The following is a 20,546-nucleotide window of genomic DNA, read 5'->3' on the forward strand; positions in this document are numbered from 1 at the left end:
TCAGAGTTGTGGAAAGTTAAACCTTTTCCTTCTTGCTCAAGATGTCGATTTTACAAGTGGGACCTGCAACAAAATGCTGCAGTGCTGACTGCTCTTATTCAGGGTTCCAGCCAGAAAGCCATGCCATTTTCTAAGATACTCCAAGCCATCTCTCCTTTCCAGCTGGGCTTTCCACTCCCACAACAATAAGCAGCAGGCTATGCCCACTAAGTAGTCCTCAGTGAACCATTTTCATTTACAAATCCCTGTATATTAATGTAAGATTATGGTGCAGAGTTAAAGGTAAATGACCCCTGGATGATTAAGTCCAGTCAAAGGTGACTATGGGGTGCGGAACTCATCTTGCTTCAGGCCAAGGGAGCTGGTGTTTGTCTACAGACAGTGGCCAGTTTGTCCATGTCATGTGGCCAGCATTACTAAACTACTTCTGACACAACAGGACACCGTGACGAGTGCCAGAGGGCACAGAAACACTGTTTACCTTCCTGCTCGCACTGGTATGTTTTCGAATTGCTAGGTTGGCAGGAGCTGGGACAAAGCAACGGGCGCTCACCTCATCCCTGATTGGCAAACACAGGAGGTTAAGTGGTTTAGACCACAGAATGGTGCAGAAGCATAGTGTAGCATGTGGCTTAAATATTTTATATATATCAGGCAGGATTCACCTAATGAGCACCTAATGATTCAATGGAAGCTGGAGTCGCACTTGACCAATGACGCTTCCCCCCTTTGCCCCAAGCACCCCCTGAAATTAGCATGGGAAAGATGAGGAGAACCCCTAGAATAGAGCTTGTGGGGGATGAGAGGGGGGATGTTCAATCTGGCAAGCTGAAATGCTTGTGCAGATATAACATTCATCCTAGAGCAATGTTGAACTCCACTACACACACACTATGGATTTTTGTGTATAGTTACATATAATTACTCCCTTCACAAAAAAGTCAGTGCACAAGTGGCTCGCACGTCAGCAGGCACTCAGTGGAAGTGGTGCTCTGATGTGCGGGGGCAGTACTGGCACACTTTTCTAGAAAAAAAAAGCAATGTGAGGAACCATTAGTGAGCACACTTCAGGTTTGGTCAGCCAACCAGCTACAAATCTGCCTAACAGTTACCTTGTCCAACCCACATTTTACCAGATTCTCCGCAAACATCATGTCAAAAGCCTTACTGAAATCAACATACACTATGTCCACAGCATTCCCCAGATCCACCAAGCTTTATAAAAGAAAGAAAGAAACGAGATTCATCTGACTTGAGTTTTATTTGAGAAACCCATGCTGGGTCTTAGTAATCACAGCATCCTTTTTAAGTGCTCACAGGCTGACTGTTTAATGATCTGTTCTAGGACCTTTCCTGCTATCGACATCAAGCTGTCTGGTTGGTAGTCACTTGGGTCTTATTTCTCACACCACCCATTTTTGAAGATGGGGACAACATTTGCCTGCCTCCTGTCTGGAGGGACCTCATCTCTTCTCCAAAAATTCTCAAAATTTATAGACAGAGCCTCTGGGATTACATCTACAGGTTCCTTTCGTATTGTTGGATGCATGATATTTTAGAGGTGATTGAAATGTTAAGCCTCTCCTATGAAGCCACCAAAAAGCATTCATTTGTGCTAGCAGGCTGGTGGTTACCATGCTGGTGGAAAGCGTAATGCTGGTGGTCAACAAAAGAGGTTTAAAGACTGTCTCAAGGCAAATCTTTAAAAATGTAGTATAAACACTGACAACTGGGAAACACTGGCCTGCGAGAGCTCCAGTTGGAGAACAGTCTTTCCCAAAGGTGTTGTGGGCTTTGAAGACACTTGAACTCAGGACACAAGGGAGAAACGTGCTAAGAGGAAGGCACGCTTGGCAAATCCACACCGTGATCAACTCCCACATGGAAACCAATGTCCCCACTGTGGCAGGACGTGTGCATCCAGAATTGGCCTCCACAGTCACTTACAGACTCATTGTTAAAACTGTGTTTATGGAAGACAATCTTATTCGGCTACAAGTGATCACCAAAGAAGAAAGAAGAAGAAGAAGACGGTTACCACTTCTAAAAGGTGCTGCATCTACAAGCTGCTGCAGAATAATCTTTGGTGCTGTGCCTTTGTACCCTAGCTGATGCACAGAGTCAAAAGCGTTTAAATGTTATGCTCACCACGTGGAGCCCTATCATGGGTAATCAGTTTGTACTGATGACCACATGGGGGCATTTAAATCAGCCTTCAGTGATTAGCTTATAAAATACAACATGTGGCTTTAGTTAGAACCCAAATTTAATATAATCCTAACTTAAGTCTTTTCCTCTACGTAGACTATAAACCAATGAAGTAAAACCTTATTTATACAAATTAGCTGGGCTCTTTATTACAATTTTTTAAAAGAAGGAAATAAAGCAGCTGGGAAAGACCCCAACATTGCATTGAGGGCTGTGCTGAGAGAGGAGGAGGAAGCAGATTAATTTAGGTTTTAAATGGTTTTGTGGAACCACAAGTTCAGTAAACATAATTACTACCTCCCCATAAATAAGTGCAATAGCTGCACGACATGAGACTCCTTAGGAGACAAAGCCTTTGCAGATAAAAGTGCATGTTTATTGCATGCCTACAGTATGCCAATTGCTTTATAGGACCCACAAATTATGTTATAAGATGCTTGGATTGGGATCAAAAGTTAGATGACCGGAATGATGGTGAAGAATAATTCTCTCTTTGCCTGAGTGCCACATTCACCCTTGGCCTATCTAGGTATAGCCAGCACACTCGCTCACATGCATGCCTATATAGCACATAAGCAGAACATATGCACAGGTACACAGCCCTACTTCTCAGCTAAATTAGTGGGCGGGTTATCTATTGCATGACTAGGGAAGGAGCAACTTGAATCCTTATCTGGGTACTGCCCATGTCAGCGTGGGGCAAATGCAGGACCCTCTCTCTCTCTCTCTCTCTCTGGTGGACAGGACACAATCCCTCCCCCAGCCCTCCCAGACAACAACCTTTACCAGTCCTACTTTGCATGCTCCTAGAGAGTTTCTACCCAGGTGGAACGTGACCTTGAACTGTCAGCATGCAACAGTGGCCACACCCCAGGAACAACTTTGACTGGCCAGCTAAACCAGGTGAGGGTAGTCAACGGGTCTTAAATCTTCAGTGAGTTAGGAACTTCCCCTGCATGCAAAAACAGGCTCAGGTGGATTGAGCAGATGAGATCAATAATGGGTCCAACGGTCAAGAAGGCAGGAAGTGAGGGGCAGATGGGGCTCGTCAACCTGGGAAGGCAGCCCATCTAAGAGAAGGAAAACTCTGATCCTAAACCTCTGCTGCCTTGCAGGATATCTTCAGGAGAGGAAAAGGCTAAGGAGTAAACCCTACACAAATCCAGAGTGAAGTCCCCGAGATGGTTGGATGGCTCCTTATATACCTCCTACAAGCAACTCCTGCAGCCAAGCCACGTATGGCTCTGCTTGCCTTAGGACAACATCAGTGAGGCCCTGGGGGGGGGGGGGTCTTGTCACCTGGGCAGCCCAGGACCTCCTGCCTAGGCTTGCACCCCGAGGAGGTCATTTTGCTGCTGCTAACCCCTCAAGACAGATGGGTGTCAAAAATAAGTTTATTATTTATTTCTTACATTTATATCCCACCTTTCCTCCACAGAGCTCAGTTTATCCCCCTCCTCATTTAATCCTCACAAGAACCCTTTGTGGTAGGTCAGGCCAATAGACTGCGACTGGTCACCCAGTGTGCTTCATGGGGATTCAAACTGTGGTTTCCCAGGTCCTAGTCCAGGAATAGGCAAACTCGGCCCTCCAGATATTTTGAGACTACAATTCCCATCATCCCTGACCACTGGTCCTGTTAGCTAGGGGTGATGGGAGTTGTAATCCCAAAACACCTGGAGGTCCGAGTTTGCCTATGCCTGTCCTAGTCTAACACTCCAACCACTGTACCACACTGGCTTAATGGGTAACGCTTCTTTTAAAGCCTGGAAGAATGACAGAGAGGGGTGGGTGGGTGTCTGTAGCAGAAATTAGCTGGCTCTGCAGAGGTAAAATTCACATTTCTTGCTCTGCCCACTTTTGTCTCTGCCTCCGCCTACAACAAGCATGTAGCCCTTGGAAGGCTGCCCAAAAGGAAATATGACCTTAGGACTGAATATACTTTCCCATCCTTGAGTTTTATGACATGGTCTTTAGTAAAGTTCTAGCTAGGGAACAATGGTTAGTTTTTGTGTGTGTTAGTTTTTTACATGAGTAGTACTCTCTTATGTACATGTTACCTGTGATTAGCGTTCCTTAAAAAAAAACTGAAGCCAACTCTCCACTCTCATTGCAACAAAACCTGCTGCCAGGAGGAATGAGGACAAAGATGTCAGGGCTTGAGAAAATAAATGGCAGTCTTTTCCTACCATCTGCTCCTCATCAGCAAGCCAAGGGAGGGACAATGCACACCTGCAGGCAGGAGCTGAAATGCCACAGAGACAAGAAGCTTTAGCAACTATGCCCAAAGGCTACAGAAACAAATACACTGAAGGGAAAAAGGAAGAGCTTTAAGACTTCCTGTCCCCTTCCTGTGTCTCACAATAGAATGCAGCTTCTCCAAAGAAGTGACCTGTCTCTTTGCATTTGACCCTGACCTTACCAACAGACTTGGTTGGACAGGAATTAGGAAGGAAAAACATCTTACTGGACAGCGGTGGCAAATTTGGTGCTAATCCACCAACTTCAGCAAGCCCACAAGTGCCTGCCTTCTTACTTTTAACCAATACAAGGGATGTAATTGCCTGTCACCTTCCTCCTCCTCCTTCTCAGTGTTGGTGCTGCCACAGCAAAGAGGAGGGGAATTACTTGGCTCTGTGTGTTAGTGACTCTGGCTCCACCTATTGCTTCGGCTCCCTGTCTTCTGCCGCACCAGTCCAAATGGACATCAGCCGCCTCTAGTACTGGACCCTCCACTGACGTGAACACATTACATATATGTAAGGAGGTCAAATAGGCAAGTATCTTCTCCCACACAGTTCTGGCTTCATTGCGCAACCCCACGTCTCCCCTCAGCTCATCTATTTTTTGTATGTTCTTTAGTATCAGTCCCTTTAATAGTAACCTCAGAACCTCAACTAGTGGAGTGTGAACAGGTTTGAGACCAGAAGCAAGGGGTGTGTGGAGAGACTGGGGATTAATAATTCCCAAGTTATGCAGATGTGCTTGTCTCTGCACCCCATTAGGTACCTCTGGGTACCTTGCACCCACCACTTAGTAGGAGAGAAGGAAAAGGAAGTGAGGGCCACTGTCTGATCAGCTTACTTGAGGGGGAACCGGCCCCGATTGCAAGTTGCATTTCTGAAAGTAACGAAATGCTTCTAAGCACGCATACATTAGGTACTGATTCAAACCACAGAAAAAGTAGCAGCTGGGGTCTGTACAGTGCGTTTATATCTGTCATGCAGCAATCTCTGTCTTTTTAAAAATTGCACGGCCAGATAAGGAGATATGGGGGTAAGCTCTGTCCCTCCAGTTTTGAGGGATGCTGAAAATCCCTGCAATCTGAAAGATGATTCTCACATCTTCTAAAGAATGCCTGTAAGTACTTGCCAAACACAATGTATACCTATTTTGATAATGCGTGAAGCAGGTGATGACAAGCCTCTCTGTACCTGATGCTTGGCTTACCGTATGATTTGTCTCTTACCCTTTAACAGGTGACTCTCTTTGTCTTGAAAGAACTGGGTGACACGAGCAGTTGTCTGCATGGGGAGAGCATTTCTAGCTTTTCAAAGATGACATGAATTCCCAAGTCTGAGGCATCACCTTCTATAGCAAAGATTGCATCAGTTTTGTCTGAGCATAGGCAGTGCCTCCAAAAATGTTTTATATATGTCTGCACAGTGGGACACTATTGCTGATTTATCAGGTGGAAGAGCTTAGGGGGGAGGAGAGAGAGAGAGAGAGAGGGAGAGAGAGAGAGAGAGAGAGAGAGAGAGAGAGAGAGAGAGAGGCAGCAGATTGTCTGAAGGCAAGCAGCTTTACAGAAAACCTGATCTAACCCTATTGCTGTTTGGAGGCTAAGAAACAGATACTAAATCACTGCTGCTCCTTTATTTCTATTTTATTTTTTTGGAAGATGTACAAGCAACACATCACCAGAGGGAACATCCCTATCACTCTAGATAACGCACCAGTGATCAAATGACTGATTGCATGTCGGCCACATCATATTGGCTAGGGGGAAATTCAATTTTAGTAGCTCTCCCCAGCTCATGAAACCCTAATAGCCTTTAAAAACTCTTATAAAAACCACCCAAATGAAAGCTGTGATATGGCTGACTAGCACACAAGTCAGCCCACTGAATTATGACTTGGAGCCACTGATTTCAAGGGATTAAGGAAGAAGCTGATCAACACGGTTGTCATGATTCTCCTAGTACCTTTGGAGTTATTTTTCTCAGCAGGTGACTGAGACCACATGGAAGTAAGCAACTGGACGATCCCAACTCTACAATTCTGTGATTTTATGATTCTATGAATCATAGGAACATAGAATTGTAGAGTTGGAAAGGACCCCGGCAGTCATCTAGTTCCCTGCAATGCAGGAATCTCAACTAAAGCATCCCTGACAGATAGCCATCCAACCTCTTCTTAAAAGCCTTCAATGAAAGAGAGTCCACCACCTTCCGGGGGAGTCCATTCCACTGTCTGAAGCAGGTATAGGGGAACTTCCAGCTGTGGTTGGATTCTAGCAGTACCCATGGTCAGGGATGATGATTGGTGCTGGAGTCCAGCAACATCTGGAGGGACACAGGTTCCCCATCACTGGCCAAGAGATGCTAGGTAGACAACCCAGCACTTTCTTCTCCCATAGTCTGGAAGTTCACTGGGTAGACTTGAGCCTTCAGAATAAGCTACCCAACAGATGCCACAGAGGTAGGTGTGAATATGGAATGTAAGTGGGACCTGCATAAAAGGTTGTAGTTCGAAGTGCTCCTGTTCACTGTTCCAGTAAGTCAGCCATGCCTTCTTCTGTGAGACTCCATCCCTCTACAGCAGAGGTGGTTTTGGGGTAGCACGACTGGTGTGGTTGCACTGGAAGCCATGCTGCAGGGTGCACCACAACATTGCTGCAGAACCGAGTGCGAGAGTCAGGGGGTGCCAAATTTCAGCATCGTACTGGGTGGTAATGACATTTGAGAGCCCAAATTTGTCACTGCCAACAGATAGTTTCATGACCTATGAGTATGCTCAATCTTCATGTGGGCATTTTGAGGGTTTCTTCCCCCCTAAACATTTCCTCCCCTCCCCCCCCCCAGTGTTTTGGGTTTGTTTGTTTGTTTGTTGTACTACTGGAGACCCTGAGATTCCCTCCCACCCCAGCCTCCTGATATCTCCCTGTTGCCTTGTTGTTTTGGCTTCCTAAGCAGTGGCACTCAGATCTGAACATCAAAAATAGTGAGAATGAAGGGGCAAGCAGAAAGTGGAGCAAGAGGGATAGCCCGGGGGGGGGGGGAAGTACAAATCTTTTCACCATAGTCTACCTAGAGGTAGCCAGGGAAGGTAATACCCAGGGGCCCTAATATCACAAATAGCTATCATTAAATTTCAACATACAAGAAGCACATGTGTAACATATACATTTGAAATTAAAAATTTGAAATTAAAAAAATCACCCTCTGAAGGCATTGGTAAAATTCCAGTTGGTGTTAATAGCTGTGAGTTGAGCCCTTTGTCATTGCCAGTGTTAACTGATTCTTACTACAGTCAAAGCCAAGCTGTTCCTGAGTGGTAGAAGAGAGACCTCTTGTGGCTTTTAAAAAAATAGCACAGTCTAATATATACCAATGCATTTAAAGCACCCCAATTTTATTTAAGCAGAAAGAGGCTTAAATAGATTTCACCGAGTAAAAAATTGTGATCTTTTAAAAAAAGTAATAAAAAATAATAAAAAATAATTGCAGGGGGAAAGAAATAAAGGGGAAGATAGTGATAGCTATGTTTAAGCAGGCCCTAAATTTATGAAAGAAGAGCATGGCATAACATTCGATGCAATGTGGAAGGAAACATTATAACTCATCCCCTGAAGACTGGCATGGGACAGTCAGCTGAGATGTTCCCTCTGGCAAAACCCTTAAACTGCACCAGCTAAATGACCTGTTCCTTTCTACTTGAGGAAACCACTGAAGCAAACTGCAAATTATTGGTTATCCTTTCAGCACCATAGACAGCAGTCCCGCTTGCAAGCCACTCTTGCCTTGCAATTATCCTGCCATGCTCATCTATGCTGAGATCCCCCTTCCAGGCCCTTTCCCAAACACTCCCTACGACTTCTGCTCCACATCTATCTATCTATCTATCTAGGTCCTTCTGTACCAGGAAGGGATCAACTTATCTAGGATCCCTTCCCTTTCTCCCAACTTCAATATATGCACAGCCACGATGACTTCCTGCTCCTTCCTATGGGCCATAGTTTGGTGGTAGATTATCTGCTTTGCATGCAGAAGGGTCCCAGGTTCAATCCCCGTCATCTCTAGGTAGGGTTGAGAGAGAACCTTGTTGGGAACCCTGTAGAAGTTGCTGCCAGTCAGTGTACACAATACTGAGGTAGATGGACCAGTGGCCTGACACAGTATAAGGCAGACCCCTGTGTTCCCTGTGGATTCCCAGTGGAAACTGCCAAAAATGCAAAACGGTCCCTCCAAACATTAGACTCCATAGTTCAATGAATCTAAGGCAAGAGATGCATTTTTGTCTTGGTGTGAGAAATGTTATGATCTGAAACTGGGATAGGGTATCACATTGCCACCCAGCTGCAACAGAGGGGCAAGTAAGACATCTGACCTGCCCTACAGTACCTTTATGAAACAACTGGTCCCCAAATGTATTGATTTTCCTCTTCTTTTTTGGATTGCATCTTTCAACCTTGGAGCCAAGGGAAGTCAACCTGTGGCCCTCCATATATTTTTATTATGATATTAATACCCCACTTTGCCTCCAATAGCTCAAGGTGGTGTACTTCTCCTCCCCATTTTATCCTCACAGCAACCCTGTGGCATAGCCTAGGCTGAGAGACTGTGACTGGCCTAACATCACCCAGGGAACTTTATGGCTGAGTAGGGATTTGAGCCCTGGTCTCCCAGGTCCTAGTCTGATACTCTAAATCACTGCACCAAGCTAGCTCTTGTTGTTGCACTCAAATTCCCACCATCCCTGAGGAATAGCCATGCTGGCTGGGGATGGTGGGAGTTGGAGTCTAAAAGCATTTGGAGGGCCCCTGGCTAGCTTACTAGCCATTATTCTAAATGGAGAAAACCCCCGAAAGCTTTGATAGAAAGGCAGTATAAAATGCAGGAAATGAAATACATACATAAATAAAACTGCTATCTTTTCAGCTATACCTCGAATATCCTTGCTGTAAGTAAAACATTCACCTCTGCATAGAGACACAGAAGGGTCACAGAAACATAGGGGACCACAAGGGTCAACTAGTCCAACCTCCTGCGATGCAGGAATCTTTTGCCCAATGCAGGGCTTCAACCCATGAACCTGAGATTAAGAGTTTCATACTCTACCAACTCAGCTAAGTGTGAGGACATGCAGTAAAACAAGCCTGCGAACTGTAATCACATAACCTTCCCAGATTCAGGGGACTGAGATGTCACTATCAGAATCACCGTGGGCAAGTAAGGTTAATGCCTTCACTTTTGAGCCACACCTTCCTAAAGATTGGTCCATTTACATGGCTATGAGGCTTAGTTTTGAAAAGTTCCCGGGGATGTGGGTGCAGCTGAGGAGTATAGATGCATACATTACATGTAGTTTTACCCTTAGACAGAATAGTCTAAGTAACAAAAACATTTGTTTAAAGCTGGTTCCCACATTACCATCTGGGCATATGGTTTCCAAATAATATAAGTTAGTATTAGTTCGTATTGCCACTATGGTCCCATGTTCACAAGCAGCTGCTTCCAACAGAGGTTTTGCATTTGACCTTCAGTTCATTCCCAAGAAATATCCCTCCATTCTTTTGTAAATAGTGGAAGGGTTTTTTCCCTCCCAGATAATTTGATCACAGCAGAAAGTCACTGAGGAGAAACAAAGCTGCCTTTGCATGTGCTGCAATGGGAACCCAAAGCTTAAAGAGATCTATCTCACCAGAGTCTGGATAGTCACAGCATAAATAAATGCAAATCTAACAGTTATTCTTCCAGACTGAAACAGAGGTAAGCACAATAAACAAACAACAGGAACGCACCAAGCATATCCACATTCCCTGTTCTCATGCTTCTGCAACTAGTTCAAAGCTCAAACATGATGCTAGACTTTGCAAAATCCTCAGGCAGAGCAAAGAGCTACCAGAGTCATCTGAGAGCTAACATACAATGAGAAGTGGCCTGGAAACACAAAGAGATTCTTGACAGTATTTCTGAGCAGTGATATTAGCAAAAAATAATATTATTTTTTTTAGCAAAACAACCTTTGAAGGGGAAAACTTTACTTACAGGGGTGCTGCCATCTGAAAAGGTGTTCATACTGATGGAGCTGCTCATCTTGTCAGATGACAAGGAAGGAGGTGATGGACTGCGCTTCTCCAGATGCTCCTGGCTCTGTAAATCTTGACGCTGTAGATATTCACGCCATGCTCTCTGAATGCTGTATGTAATTTGAAACATGGGTGAATAGAGAAACCTCTTATATATGCGAGCACTACTGAAATATTTCCCTCCAATGGGGGCCTGATAGAAGGTAATCTCACAGAGCCAGAGTGAAATTTTGCACAGTGTTGGAATTTAAATGAAAATCTTTTCAAATCTCTCTTTTGAAATTGGACTTTCAAATATATGCTTTTCCAAAAACACAGGGTACAAATCCAGCCCCAAACGCAGCCTGCTTGTTTCTTTTCAAGGGAAGAGCTAAGTGCATGCTTCAGGCTGCAGACCTCTGCACAGTTACCTGCAGTAAGTCTCACTGAACTCAATGGGGCTTCCTTAAAAAAAGACTTTTATAGGATTGTGTTGTTTGTCTAGTGAAGTGAAGGCACGAGACAGGTGTTGATCATCAAGTGAGCAATGCAGGTGCACGCTAATTGCCAAACCTGCAGAAGCTCTTTTTATTGATACACACATGCAAAATCAAGCAGATACGTTTTGGGCTGTGACCTTTACAAATCTTCCAATCCCGAGATCGAGGGATGGCAAAAAGTTATTTTGGCACTTGTTTCCACACGTCACTTTTCCCTTGCATAATGTTTTGCTAGAAAGAGACAAAGGTCTCAAAGGACAAAGGGTTACAGACAGGGCACGGCAGACTGCTGAGACCGCAAAAGGTTAGATACAGGCCACGATGTTCATCAGACGTTTCCGTGAGGGGGAGTATGTTTCGCACCCCAGGGTCACGCGTGCAGGCAGAGTGATGCTGCCTGCGGGTGGGGGAGTGTGCTCCTTCCGGACCCCACCCCCCACTCTCCGCGATATCCCTACATCTAGTTTATGAAGTTTTAAAACAATAATGTAAAGTATCAACTTCAGTGGCGTGTGGTGGAATTCTTCATAGGGGAGCAGTTAGGGCCAGAGGCACTGACTTTCAAGGGTGATTTGAGGAGGGAGGCACCAATGTTATGTGCGTGAGCATCGCACCTCGCTCCCTAAGCCAGGCAGAAGCTTCCCAGGCTTTGGTAAGGAGGCACTAGGCTTTAATACTTTAATTTGCCAGGAACATTTAGGGGACTATCCTTGATCCCTTACTCCACTGACCACGCACCACTGATCAACTTGTCAATTTCTATACAAAATCTAACAGACAGAATTTGGCATGTTGAGGGCTGGGGGAAAGCAAATTAGGAAGAGCAGGAACTTAAATTTAGACACATCTGACTTATTTGCTTCTCTCCTCCAACCAACCCCACCCCCCATCCTTCTTAAGCTTTACATTTAGCCAGTGGTGGTTGGTGGTAGGGAGTAGAATGGCTCACCTGGTTTCCCAACATGAGGTCAGAGGGTCAAGAGGGTCAGCGTGGTGCAGCCACAGTAGCAGAACCAAAGCAGCGCTGCACCAACCTCCCCTCCCTCTCATCTCAGTTACCAGCAGCAACCTTTGCACTGGGAAGCCAGGTAAGCAATGCTGCTCCACTCCAGCCCCACTTGTGCCCACACAAGGGTAGCCAGGCGGAAATGAGGACAGGGTTTGCACCCCTTTCAAAGCTGTGCAGAAAAGGAAATTTCAGCAACTGTAGCTTTTGCAATAAGTTACACCTGCCGATATTTCCTCTTCTGCACAGCTATTAGAGGTGCACAATGTCAGGAGTGCGTGCAGGAGCCGGGCCCTGTGACTGGTAGGGCCTCGCAGGACTGGGGCCTTCCTGAGTTTGGCCTGGAAGGGCAAGGCACGGCCACACAGGTGAAGACTCGTAGCACCTGGTGGTATATAAGACCAGCATTTCCCTCTGGCTCTTTGCCACAGCAACACACTACCCACCTAGCTGTCCTTTGGCTTCCTGACTCCTGGTATCCTGACTCTTGGACCCTTGGCTTCCTGACTCTTGGTTTCCTGACTCTTGGCTTCCTGACCCCTGGACTGCTGACCCTGGACTGCTGATTCCTGCTTCCCGACCTCTATCCTGGTCCCGACGTACCAAGCCAGGACTCTGACTGCCTGTAACCTGGACTGTGACACACAAGTCCATTCCATATTTTGCTATCTGATTACCCAATCCTACCCACTTACCTACATACACACACACACACACACACACACACACACTGCTTTTCTAAAAAGAGTACAAAGCAACTTGATTTAGATTAAGGGGGGGAACCCCCAATACAATCTTATTTAATACATAGACATAAGCACAGATGTATTAATGTGTTAATTAGCTCACCAATGCCAAGGTGTCTGTTATCAGCAACAATGATTTTGTGAATGGCCCCTGTTAATAATGCAATTATCACCATCTAGGCGTTATATATTTTATTTCCCTCTGACCTCAGTGCTCACAGTCCCCCCCAACATGTGAATACACAACCATAACTTGGGATTACACTTCAGACATCTGATGAATAGAATGTAGTCAATGAAAGTGTATCCCATAATAAATATGTTAGTCTTTACAGAACCACAAGACTCTTTGTTGTTTTTGCTGAAATAAACTGGCAACACAGCTACTCTGGAACCAGAGGAATATGCAGCACAGACCATGGAAAATATATGCATTTGCTACATTTTGATATGCACAATCTTAAAACAGGTTTCCAATACAGTCTTTAAAAAAAAATGGGATTATTGAGAAGGTGCTCGGTTACAACTATGTGTTTGACACCAGGTGGCAGTGTAATATCAAATAAATTAGCTTTCAAATTAGAATAGTTAACTCAGATAAAATTTGCTCATTAGAAGAATGTCTGTATAAATCCCATTTGGCACCTGTATTGGGTTTGAAATTGTTTCTATGTCTGTTTATATTATTAAATTGCTTTGGGTTGTTTTGAGGGAAGTGATTCATACACAAACAAAATCCCAGACAACAACTCCTTGAGATTCTGGTCAAATCTACAATTTCTTGTGTCAATTCTTTATTTTATTTTCTATATACTTCGGAACTCTTTTTAATCCTCCTCCTCCTCCTCCTCCTCCTCCTCCTCTTTGGCATATACAGGCTAAGCACCTAAGCTCTTTACTCCACAAAGGCCAATATATTTTGCATCATCCCGAGTTCTTAGTAAAAACACAACACAAAACCAAACACTATTTTTTTGTTGGGAGCCACCCAGAGTGGCTGGGGCAACCCAGTCAGATGGGCGGCATATAAATAAATTATTAGTACTAGTATTATAGGAAGGAAGGAATATAACCTGTTTTCTACCTTTAGAGAATAAACCATGTGTTACTTCCATTTAGTGATGGGTGAGCTCCTTCCATTTAAACTGGAAATTTAAACTCCCATCATCCCAAACTTAGCAGGACCAGTGGGCAGGGATGGGAACTGTAATCCAAAAACAGCTGGAGATCCAAGTTTGGGAAAGCCAGGTCTACTTGCAGGCTTCCCACAGGCATCTGGTGGACCACAGTGAGGACTAGATGCTGGACCAGATGGGTTTTTGGTCTGATCTTCTGGGGTTCTTATGCGTAAGTATTGCAGTGCACAACTATATATGCATCAACAATAAACTGATTTTTTCAGTACGGAGAAGGCACTCAGTTAAAGAGAAGAAAAGTAAAGGCAGTTACATTTCTAAAATGGGATCTAGAATTTTCACATCCGCACCACTAGCTTCTATCCAAACCCTACTTAAACTCTTCGTATTCTTTCATCTACCTACAATCTGCTTCACTAAAAGGCATACACTTGGTTTTAATTTGAAATCTTCATGTCCCATAAATATTCTAGTAGTATTTTAATGTTCGCTAAATTGCTTGAGCTTGAGCTTTTTGATCTGAAAGTTGGATTCAGTTTAGTAATGGAAAAGGTTACCTAGGAAAAGTAATCTTTGGCAAGTCTTACAGAGTCAAATTGAGGCTCAGACTACAGGCCAGAGGCCAGTTAAGCCAGAGTGGGGAAACTCACACACCCCCTAACACACACACACTGATGTTGCTGGACTCCAGCTCCCATCATCCCTCACCATTGGCCCTGCTGGTCAGGGCTGCTGGGATTTGGAGTCCAGTAACTTCTGGAGTGTCACATGTTTCCCACTCCTGGCTTAAGCACCCATCTGTTCTCTCCCTTCCAGCTGGGAAGATGAAGACCTATTTTTAGAGCAAAGGTTCATGAGCGGGGAAGATGCTAAATGCTCTCCGAAGGAACAAAGGAAACTGGCTTGCACCAAATCAAGCCATTGGCCCATCAAGCAGCATTGTCTACTCTTGACTAGCAGAAGCTAACCAGGGTTTTTGAGAAGCGTCTTTCCCAGCTCTACCTAAAGATGCTGAGGACTGAACCTTGAATCTGCACATGTAAAGCCTGTGCTCTGTCCCTGAGGTATGGCTCAACCTGTGGCTTATCTGCTTCTGATTTAGCAGCTTTTTTGAGAGTTGCATCCCCAGATACAATCAATTCTGCCACCCTGCACATTGCTAATCAGTGTGCTGGAGCATCTGAGAAGGGAGGGGATGAAAACCTTTTTACCTTCCCTACCACTGCTAAAATGAAAGGGAGGGAGTGTATTCTGGGGACTGGGAGAAAAGGCTTCCGGGGGCAGATGAGAGTGTAGTCAGCCAGTAACTTATAAAACACCCAAAAAGAGGTCAAAGGAGGACACAGATTTGCATCAAAATTGCATATGCTAATTTACATATACAGCTGCAGTTAGAAATGTAGATCTGTGTGCCTGCTCATTTTGCCATTCAGGTGATAACTGGCTTCTCTGAAAAGCTGGTTATAAATACACATCATCACAGAAGTGCCTTCCCAGGTGGGGTGGGGTTTCTATGCTAGCTTCCCAATAGGTGGGTCACTGCTGCTTACCAGGAAGAGGAGAGGAAAGGGTGGCATGGCAGGGAGGTCAACATGCTGGAAACACATTGGCAAGAGTGCCAGATTGGCTCCACTGGTGTGTTTGCACCACACTGACCTCCCTGATACCTCACCTCAATCGCTTGCGGCAACTGATGAGAAATTTGCATAGTGGCTCCACCCCACCTGGGGAGCTGCTTCTGTATCCTAATTCAAAGTGCTGGTGTTGACCTATAAAGCCTTAAACAGCTCAGGACCTACCCAGACCCTGAAATCATTCTCTGAGGCCCTTCTTCATGTGCCTCCTCTACAAGAGGTCTGGAGAGTGGCAACACGAGAGCGGACATTTTCTGCAATGGCTCCCCATTTGTGGCGCTTTCATTATACACATTTAGGCATGAGATGAAAGCAAGACCTTATATTTATACACAGACAAGACTTTATATTTATACGCAACAGTAGCCGCAAGGCTATTGATTGCGAAAAACTGGAAAAGTGGTATTGTACCGACAAAAATAGAGTGGCTTGCCAAATTATTGGAGTACTACAATATATCCAAAACAATGGGAGAAATTGGAAGGATCTCAAAAGAGAAGATAGATAGGGACTGGAAGGTGTTTAAAAGATACTTGCAAAACCATATCGAAAAATCAGAACTCCTATTAGAATAGACAAGTTCCGTTTCAAATACTGAAATACCAAATAAGATGGATAACAATGTGTAATAGAAAAAGAAGTATGAGATTAGGCTAAAGGTGCATGAAAGAAAGTAATAGAAGTGGAAAGAAATTGCAATTGAGTAGATTGGAAGTCTAACACAAAGGTTAGTGGGGTGGTGGATGGTGATGGGAAAAGGAAGTATTTGTGGGATTGAGTGTATGTTTGAACACTTTTAAGGATTGTATGAAATGTATGTTTGTATGCTTGTATATTTGTAATATATGTGTATTAATGTTGAATTATTTTAACAATAAAAACTTATTAATTTTTTTTAAAAAAGAAAGCATTCTTCTTTGGATGTTTGACACCTGACGCCCTTTTAAATGTGTTGTGGGAGGGGGTGGCTGCTGGGGTTCCCCCCCTTATTTTCCTTATGTATTTTGTGCAATTTTATGTGGTGAACCACACTGAGATCTACGGATGAAGGTATACAAATTTAATAAATAAAAATAAAATAAAATGACTTCAGGGCCCCTGCTCTACATTCGTATGCAACTTTTTATATACACTGGCCTCTTTTGCATCTGACCACCGTAGAGAAGCTTTCAGATAATGTAACATCAGCCTCTCAGCAGCCACAAAACACCTGGGATCCACCATCAATACCTATCTTCTTTCTTTGTAACACGCTGACTCTCTTCCATCTTCCCTCGGAATTCATAATCAGCAAACAAAATGTACCATGCAAAACTTCCTCTGTGGCTTTTGTACTGCATTTGCACTCTACAGTCATTTTTAGTTTATATGATTTAAGGGGATCAAATATGCTCTTGTTACCTTTTCCTGTTAGATTAATCCTCACCTTACGTGTAAGGAAGAAGAATGAAGACACTTAAAAATCAAAAGCAATCAGCCAAATAAAGCATCTCCCTAGAGCTCCGGCAATGTTGCTGCATTTCTAAAGCAAACATAAAAGCGTAGACTTTATATCACTTACACTTTCACTTTGGATTCCAAGGGCTGTAAATTAATGTGATATTTCTCAATATTATTCTCCACATCCATAGCGAGCTGATGGCTGTAAAAGAGAGGTTATCCATTAAAATCTATTTCACCATGACATTTGTAAAGTCTCCAAGTACATAGATCCATTTAAAAGAGAACATGCTCCAGCTGCTTACTCTGAAATGGGTCTCCTTTGGAGAAGATACAGGGGCTGATGAGGGAAGTGTTGCTGGAGATCTTAAGGCCAGGCTGCCCTAAAATGTTGCCAAAAGCAGCATAATGGGCTAGTTTTGCCTTTACCTTTGTTTGGACTTCCTTTCTTGATGTTTCTGATGCTGCTGGTTCTTCCAGCACCACGTTCTTCAAGCTGAAAACAACCATACCTCTTCTTATGCAATTGATGTGCTTTGTAAAACTGTACAAAAATTAACCAAGGTTGGGTCCTGAAACCCAAGGTTGGTGGGCCAGATTTCTGTACCTTTCACTTCTGTGGGCCAACTTTGACAGATGGAAGGGACCACCCACCTGTCAATCAGCTGCTACCATAATGACATCAGGAGATAGATGTTAGGATATTGCAGATTAAGCTACAATGTGCAAGAGAGTGAATTGAGAAAGGACTCATTCAGGTGTCCTACATGGCAGGAAATGAAATTCCTGCTGATCTGTTGTCTAAGGTTGTTAACAGAGAACAACTTAAGGTTTACGTACAGAGGTTGCAATTGGGTTGAACCACGGGTACTACAGGTTACACAGAAAGGGGGAGGATGTTAGGATATTTCCGTTCCATGGAAATATCCTAACAATAGACACCTTTCAAACTTCAAAGTCAGCTGAGTGGCACTAGAAGCACACCATGAAGGTGTGGGGCAAGTAACTGTGGTTTGTGGGAAGCTGCCTTGCGGGCCTAATGAGTCCTAAGGTTCAGAAGTTTCCCACCAATGCCTTAACCCTTGCAATTATCGCTCATGCAACAGTACTTGCTAGATCAGTAGGGACGCCGATGGCGCTGTGGTCTAAACCACTGGGCCTCTTGGGCTTGCCAGTCAGAAGGTTGGTGGTTTGAATCTCCGCAACAGAGTGAGCTCCCGTTGCTCTGTCCCAGCTCCTGTCAACATAGCAGTTCGAAAGCATGCCAGTGCAAGTAGATAAATACGTATTGCTGTGGCGAGAAGGTAAACAGTGTTTCCATGCGCTCTGCTTTCCGTCACGGTGTTCTGTTGTGCCAGAAGTGGTTTAGTCATGCTGGCCACATGACCCAGAAAGCTGTCTGTGGACAAACACTGGCTCCCTCGGCCTGAAAAGCGAGATGAGCGCCACACCCCATAGTCACCTTTGACTGGACTTAACCGTCCAGGGGTCCTCTACCTTACCTTTATCATAATCACTTCTCTCTTTGCTCTGACCTCTCCTTTAATCCTTACTCTGGCTCCTTTTCCCAATTCCATGCAAGTTCTTCATCTTTGCCTTCAAAACCCTTCATAGCTTTGCTTTCTCTTATTGGTCTGCTTGCATTCTGAAATACTTCCCTATGTGTGACCTTTGCTCACCAAGTTCCCACAGATGCCTGAAGATCTCCTGCTACCTCAAAAGGATTCACCCTTTCTCCTTTGTTGTTCCTTATGCTTCCCACAATACCTCCATTATATCACTTCTATTATTTCCTTCAGGTCCCTCCTCAAAATACTTTGGCACCATCCTGCTTTGGGACTACAACTCCCATCATCCCTGGCTAAGAGGACCAGTGGTCAGGGATGATGGGAATTGTAGTCCCTAAACAGCTGGAGGGCCAAGTTTGGCCATGCCTGCTCTACTCCATATATCATACTGCGGCGCGCCCCCATCCTGCCCAATCTTTGCGAGCTTGTAGACACATTTCCCAAGAAAATAAGTACAAGGTAGTGGTTGGGCTTGAGCCCCAGATACTACCCTCCCTAAAGCACTTCAAAATACACATTTCTGAGAAGGAAAGCTGGTGATGCTCAAAGGAAACACCCGCCACCCACCCCCTTCCTCAAAAAAGGCCCCAAGGCAAAAAAACAAACAAACTGAAACAGGCAAACCCCCTCCCTAAACAGGCACCCCCTAAAGATGTCCCCCAAAGACTCTCCAGCCCCTGCTAGTTCCCCAAAGTTACCACTCAAGAGCACTGTTATTTTTGCATTCCCTATATTCTCTTTTTATTTATTTTTCAAGCAGTCCAGGCAGCTGGGCAGCAAAACATTGACTTCCAGCTGCCCTGCCCTCTTGCTTTCCTTTCCAAAGAAGAATACCTCTGGGCCACATGTACATGGTATTTTAATATTTTGTTTGATGTCTTCATACACTTGACGCAATCCCCCACCCACTTCCAGATCTTGAAACAAAGGAAGAGAGATAATTTCTACAAGTAAATTAAAAATTGAAATGAAAGCAAGGGAAGAAAGTAGGGCAGCTAGAGAGGGCTATTCTTTATTTTCCTGAAAGCCTAGCCACTGCCCAAAGCTTTTTTAAAAAGAGAGAGCAAAAGATAAAGTCCATAAGGGCAAGAGGCCTCGGGGCACTATGGGAGGTGACAAGGGGTGCTGTGGTGCCTAAATATACGTAACTGAAATAATTGCCGATTCTTGCCCCTTATATTCTTGCCTTCATTTTCCCTCCTTTCCTCCACTGACTCCCTTCTATTAATGTATAGGTTGTAAGAGGGATCTGTCCTCTTATACCTTATAAAAGGCGACACCTAGATGATGCTACATAAAGGATATATAAACATGCAGATAGATGGAGACATAGATGCTCATTTTAGAATTATATTAAAAATAAAGCAAGATGCTTAAAACTAAATGAATTCCTATCCCACTGATTTGACTAACAGCATGATGCTTCTCTATTCAGAAGTAAGTCTTGTTGAGTTCAGTGGGGCTTCCTCCCAGGAAAATGGGTGTAGGATTACAACAAAACTTAGCTGAGTGATCTGATTAAAGCTGAACAAACCTAAAAGTCTCCATTAAAATCTACACAAGGTTTTTATGTGGTGGCAATCCAAATATGTTAGTACTTACTTTTCAAGCAAATATTTCCCATCACTAATTTGCTCCAATATATGTTGCAGCTTTTTGAGTTCTTCCTGTAGTGGGACAAAAATAAAAGATGCCAATGTATTAATTTGATTTACTCAGTATTTGTCTTGAAGCAAGACACTGCAGCTCTCAGGATAACCGAATGCCTTTAGGAAACCTGCAAGCAGAATGAGTGCAACAGCAATCTCTTCATATTTGATTCCCAACACCTGATATATAGAGTTATACCACCTCTGATGCTGCAGACAATATAGCCATCACAACTAGTATCGACCCTATTTCCACGACTGTACTTTGTTTGAACTTTAATTTGTTGCAACATGTCCTGGGACCTGCTGGTAAATGGCAGGTAATGATGATGGTGATACAGACAGAAATCTCATCCTCCTTGCCTCTCA

At 44.1% G+C, this 20,546-nt stretch overlaps 1 protein-coding gene across 2 annotated transcripts in view; it reads right to left on the reverse strand.

The window, feature by feature from the left end:
- Nucleotides 1-20,546, reverse strand: part of LOC308478366 (schwannomin-interacting protein 1) — a 378,978-nt gene that overhangs the window by 285,771 nt on the left and 72,661 nt on the right. For both annotated transcript variants that reach the window (XM_081008004.1, XM_081008006.1), the window contains exons 2-4: nucleotides 20,131-20,195; nucleotides 17,082-17,162; nucleotides 10,479-10,629 (exon numbers count right to left, since the gene is read on the reverse strand). In XM_081008004.1, the coding sequence (XP_080864130.1) occupies nucleotides 10,479-10,629; nucleotides 17,082-17,162; nucleotides 20,131-20,195 (297 nt within the window). The remainder of the gene's footprint in view (nucleotides 1-10,478; nucleotides 10,630-17,081; nucleotides 17,163-20,130; nucleotides 20,196-20,546) is intronic.

The sequence above is a fragment of the Podarcis pityusensis genome (genome assembly GCF_964106645.2).
Source record: "Podarcis pityusensis genome assembly, chromosome: 5".
NCBI lineage: Eukaryota > Metazoa > Chordata > Lepidosauria > Squamata > Lacertidae > Podarcis > Podarcis pityusensis.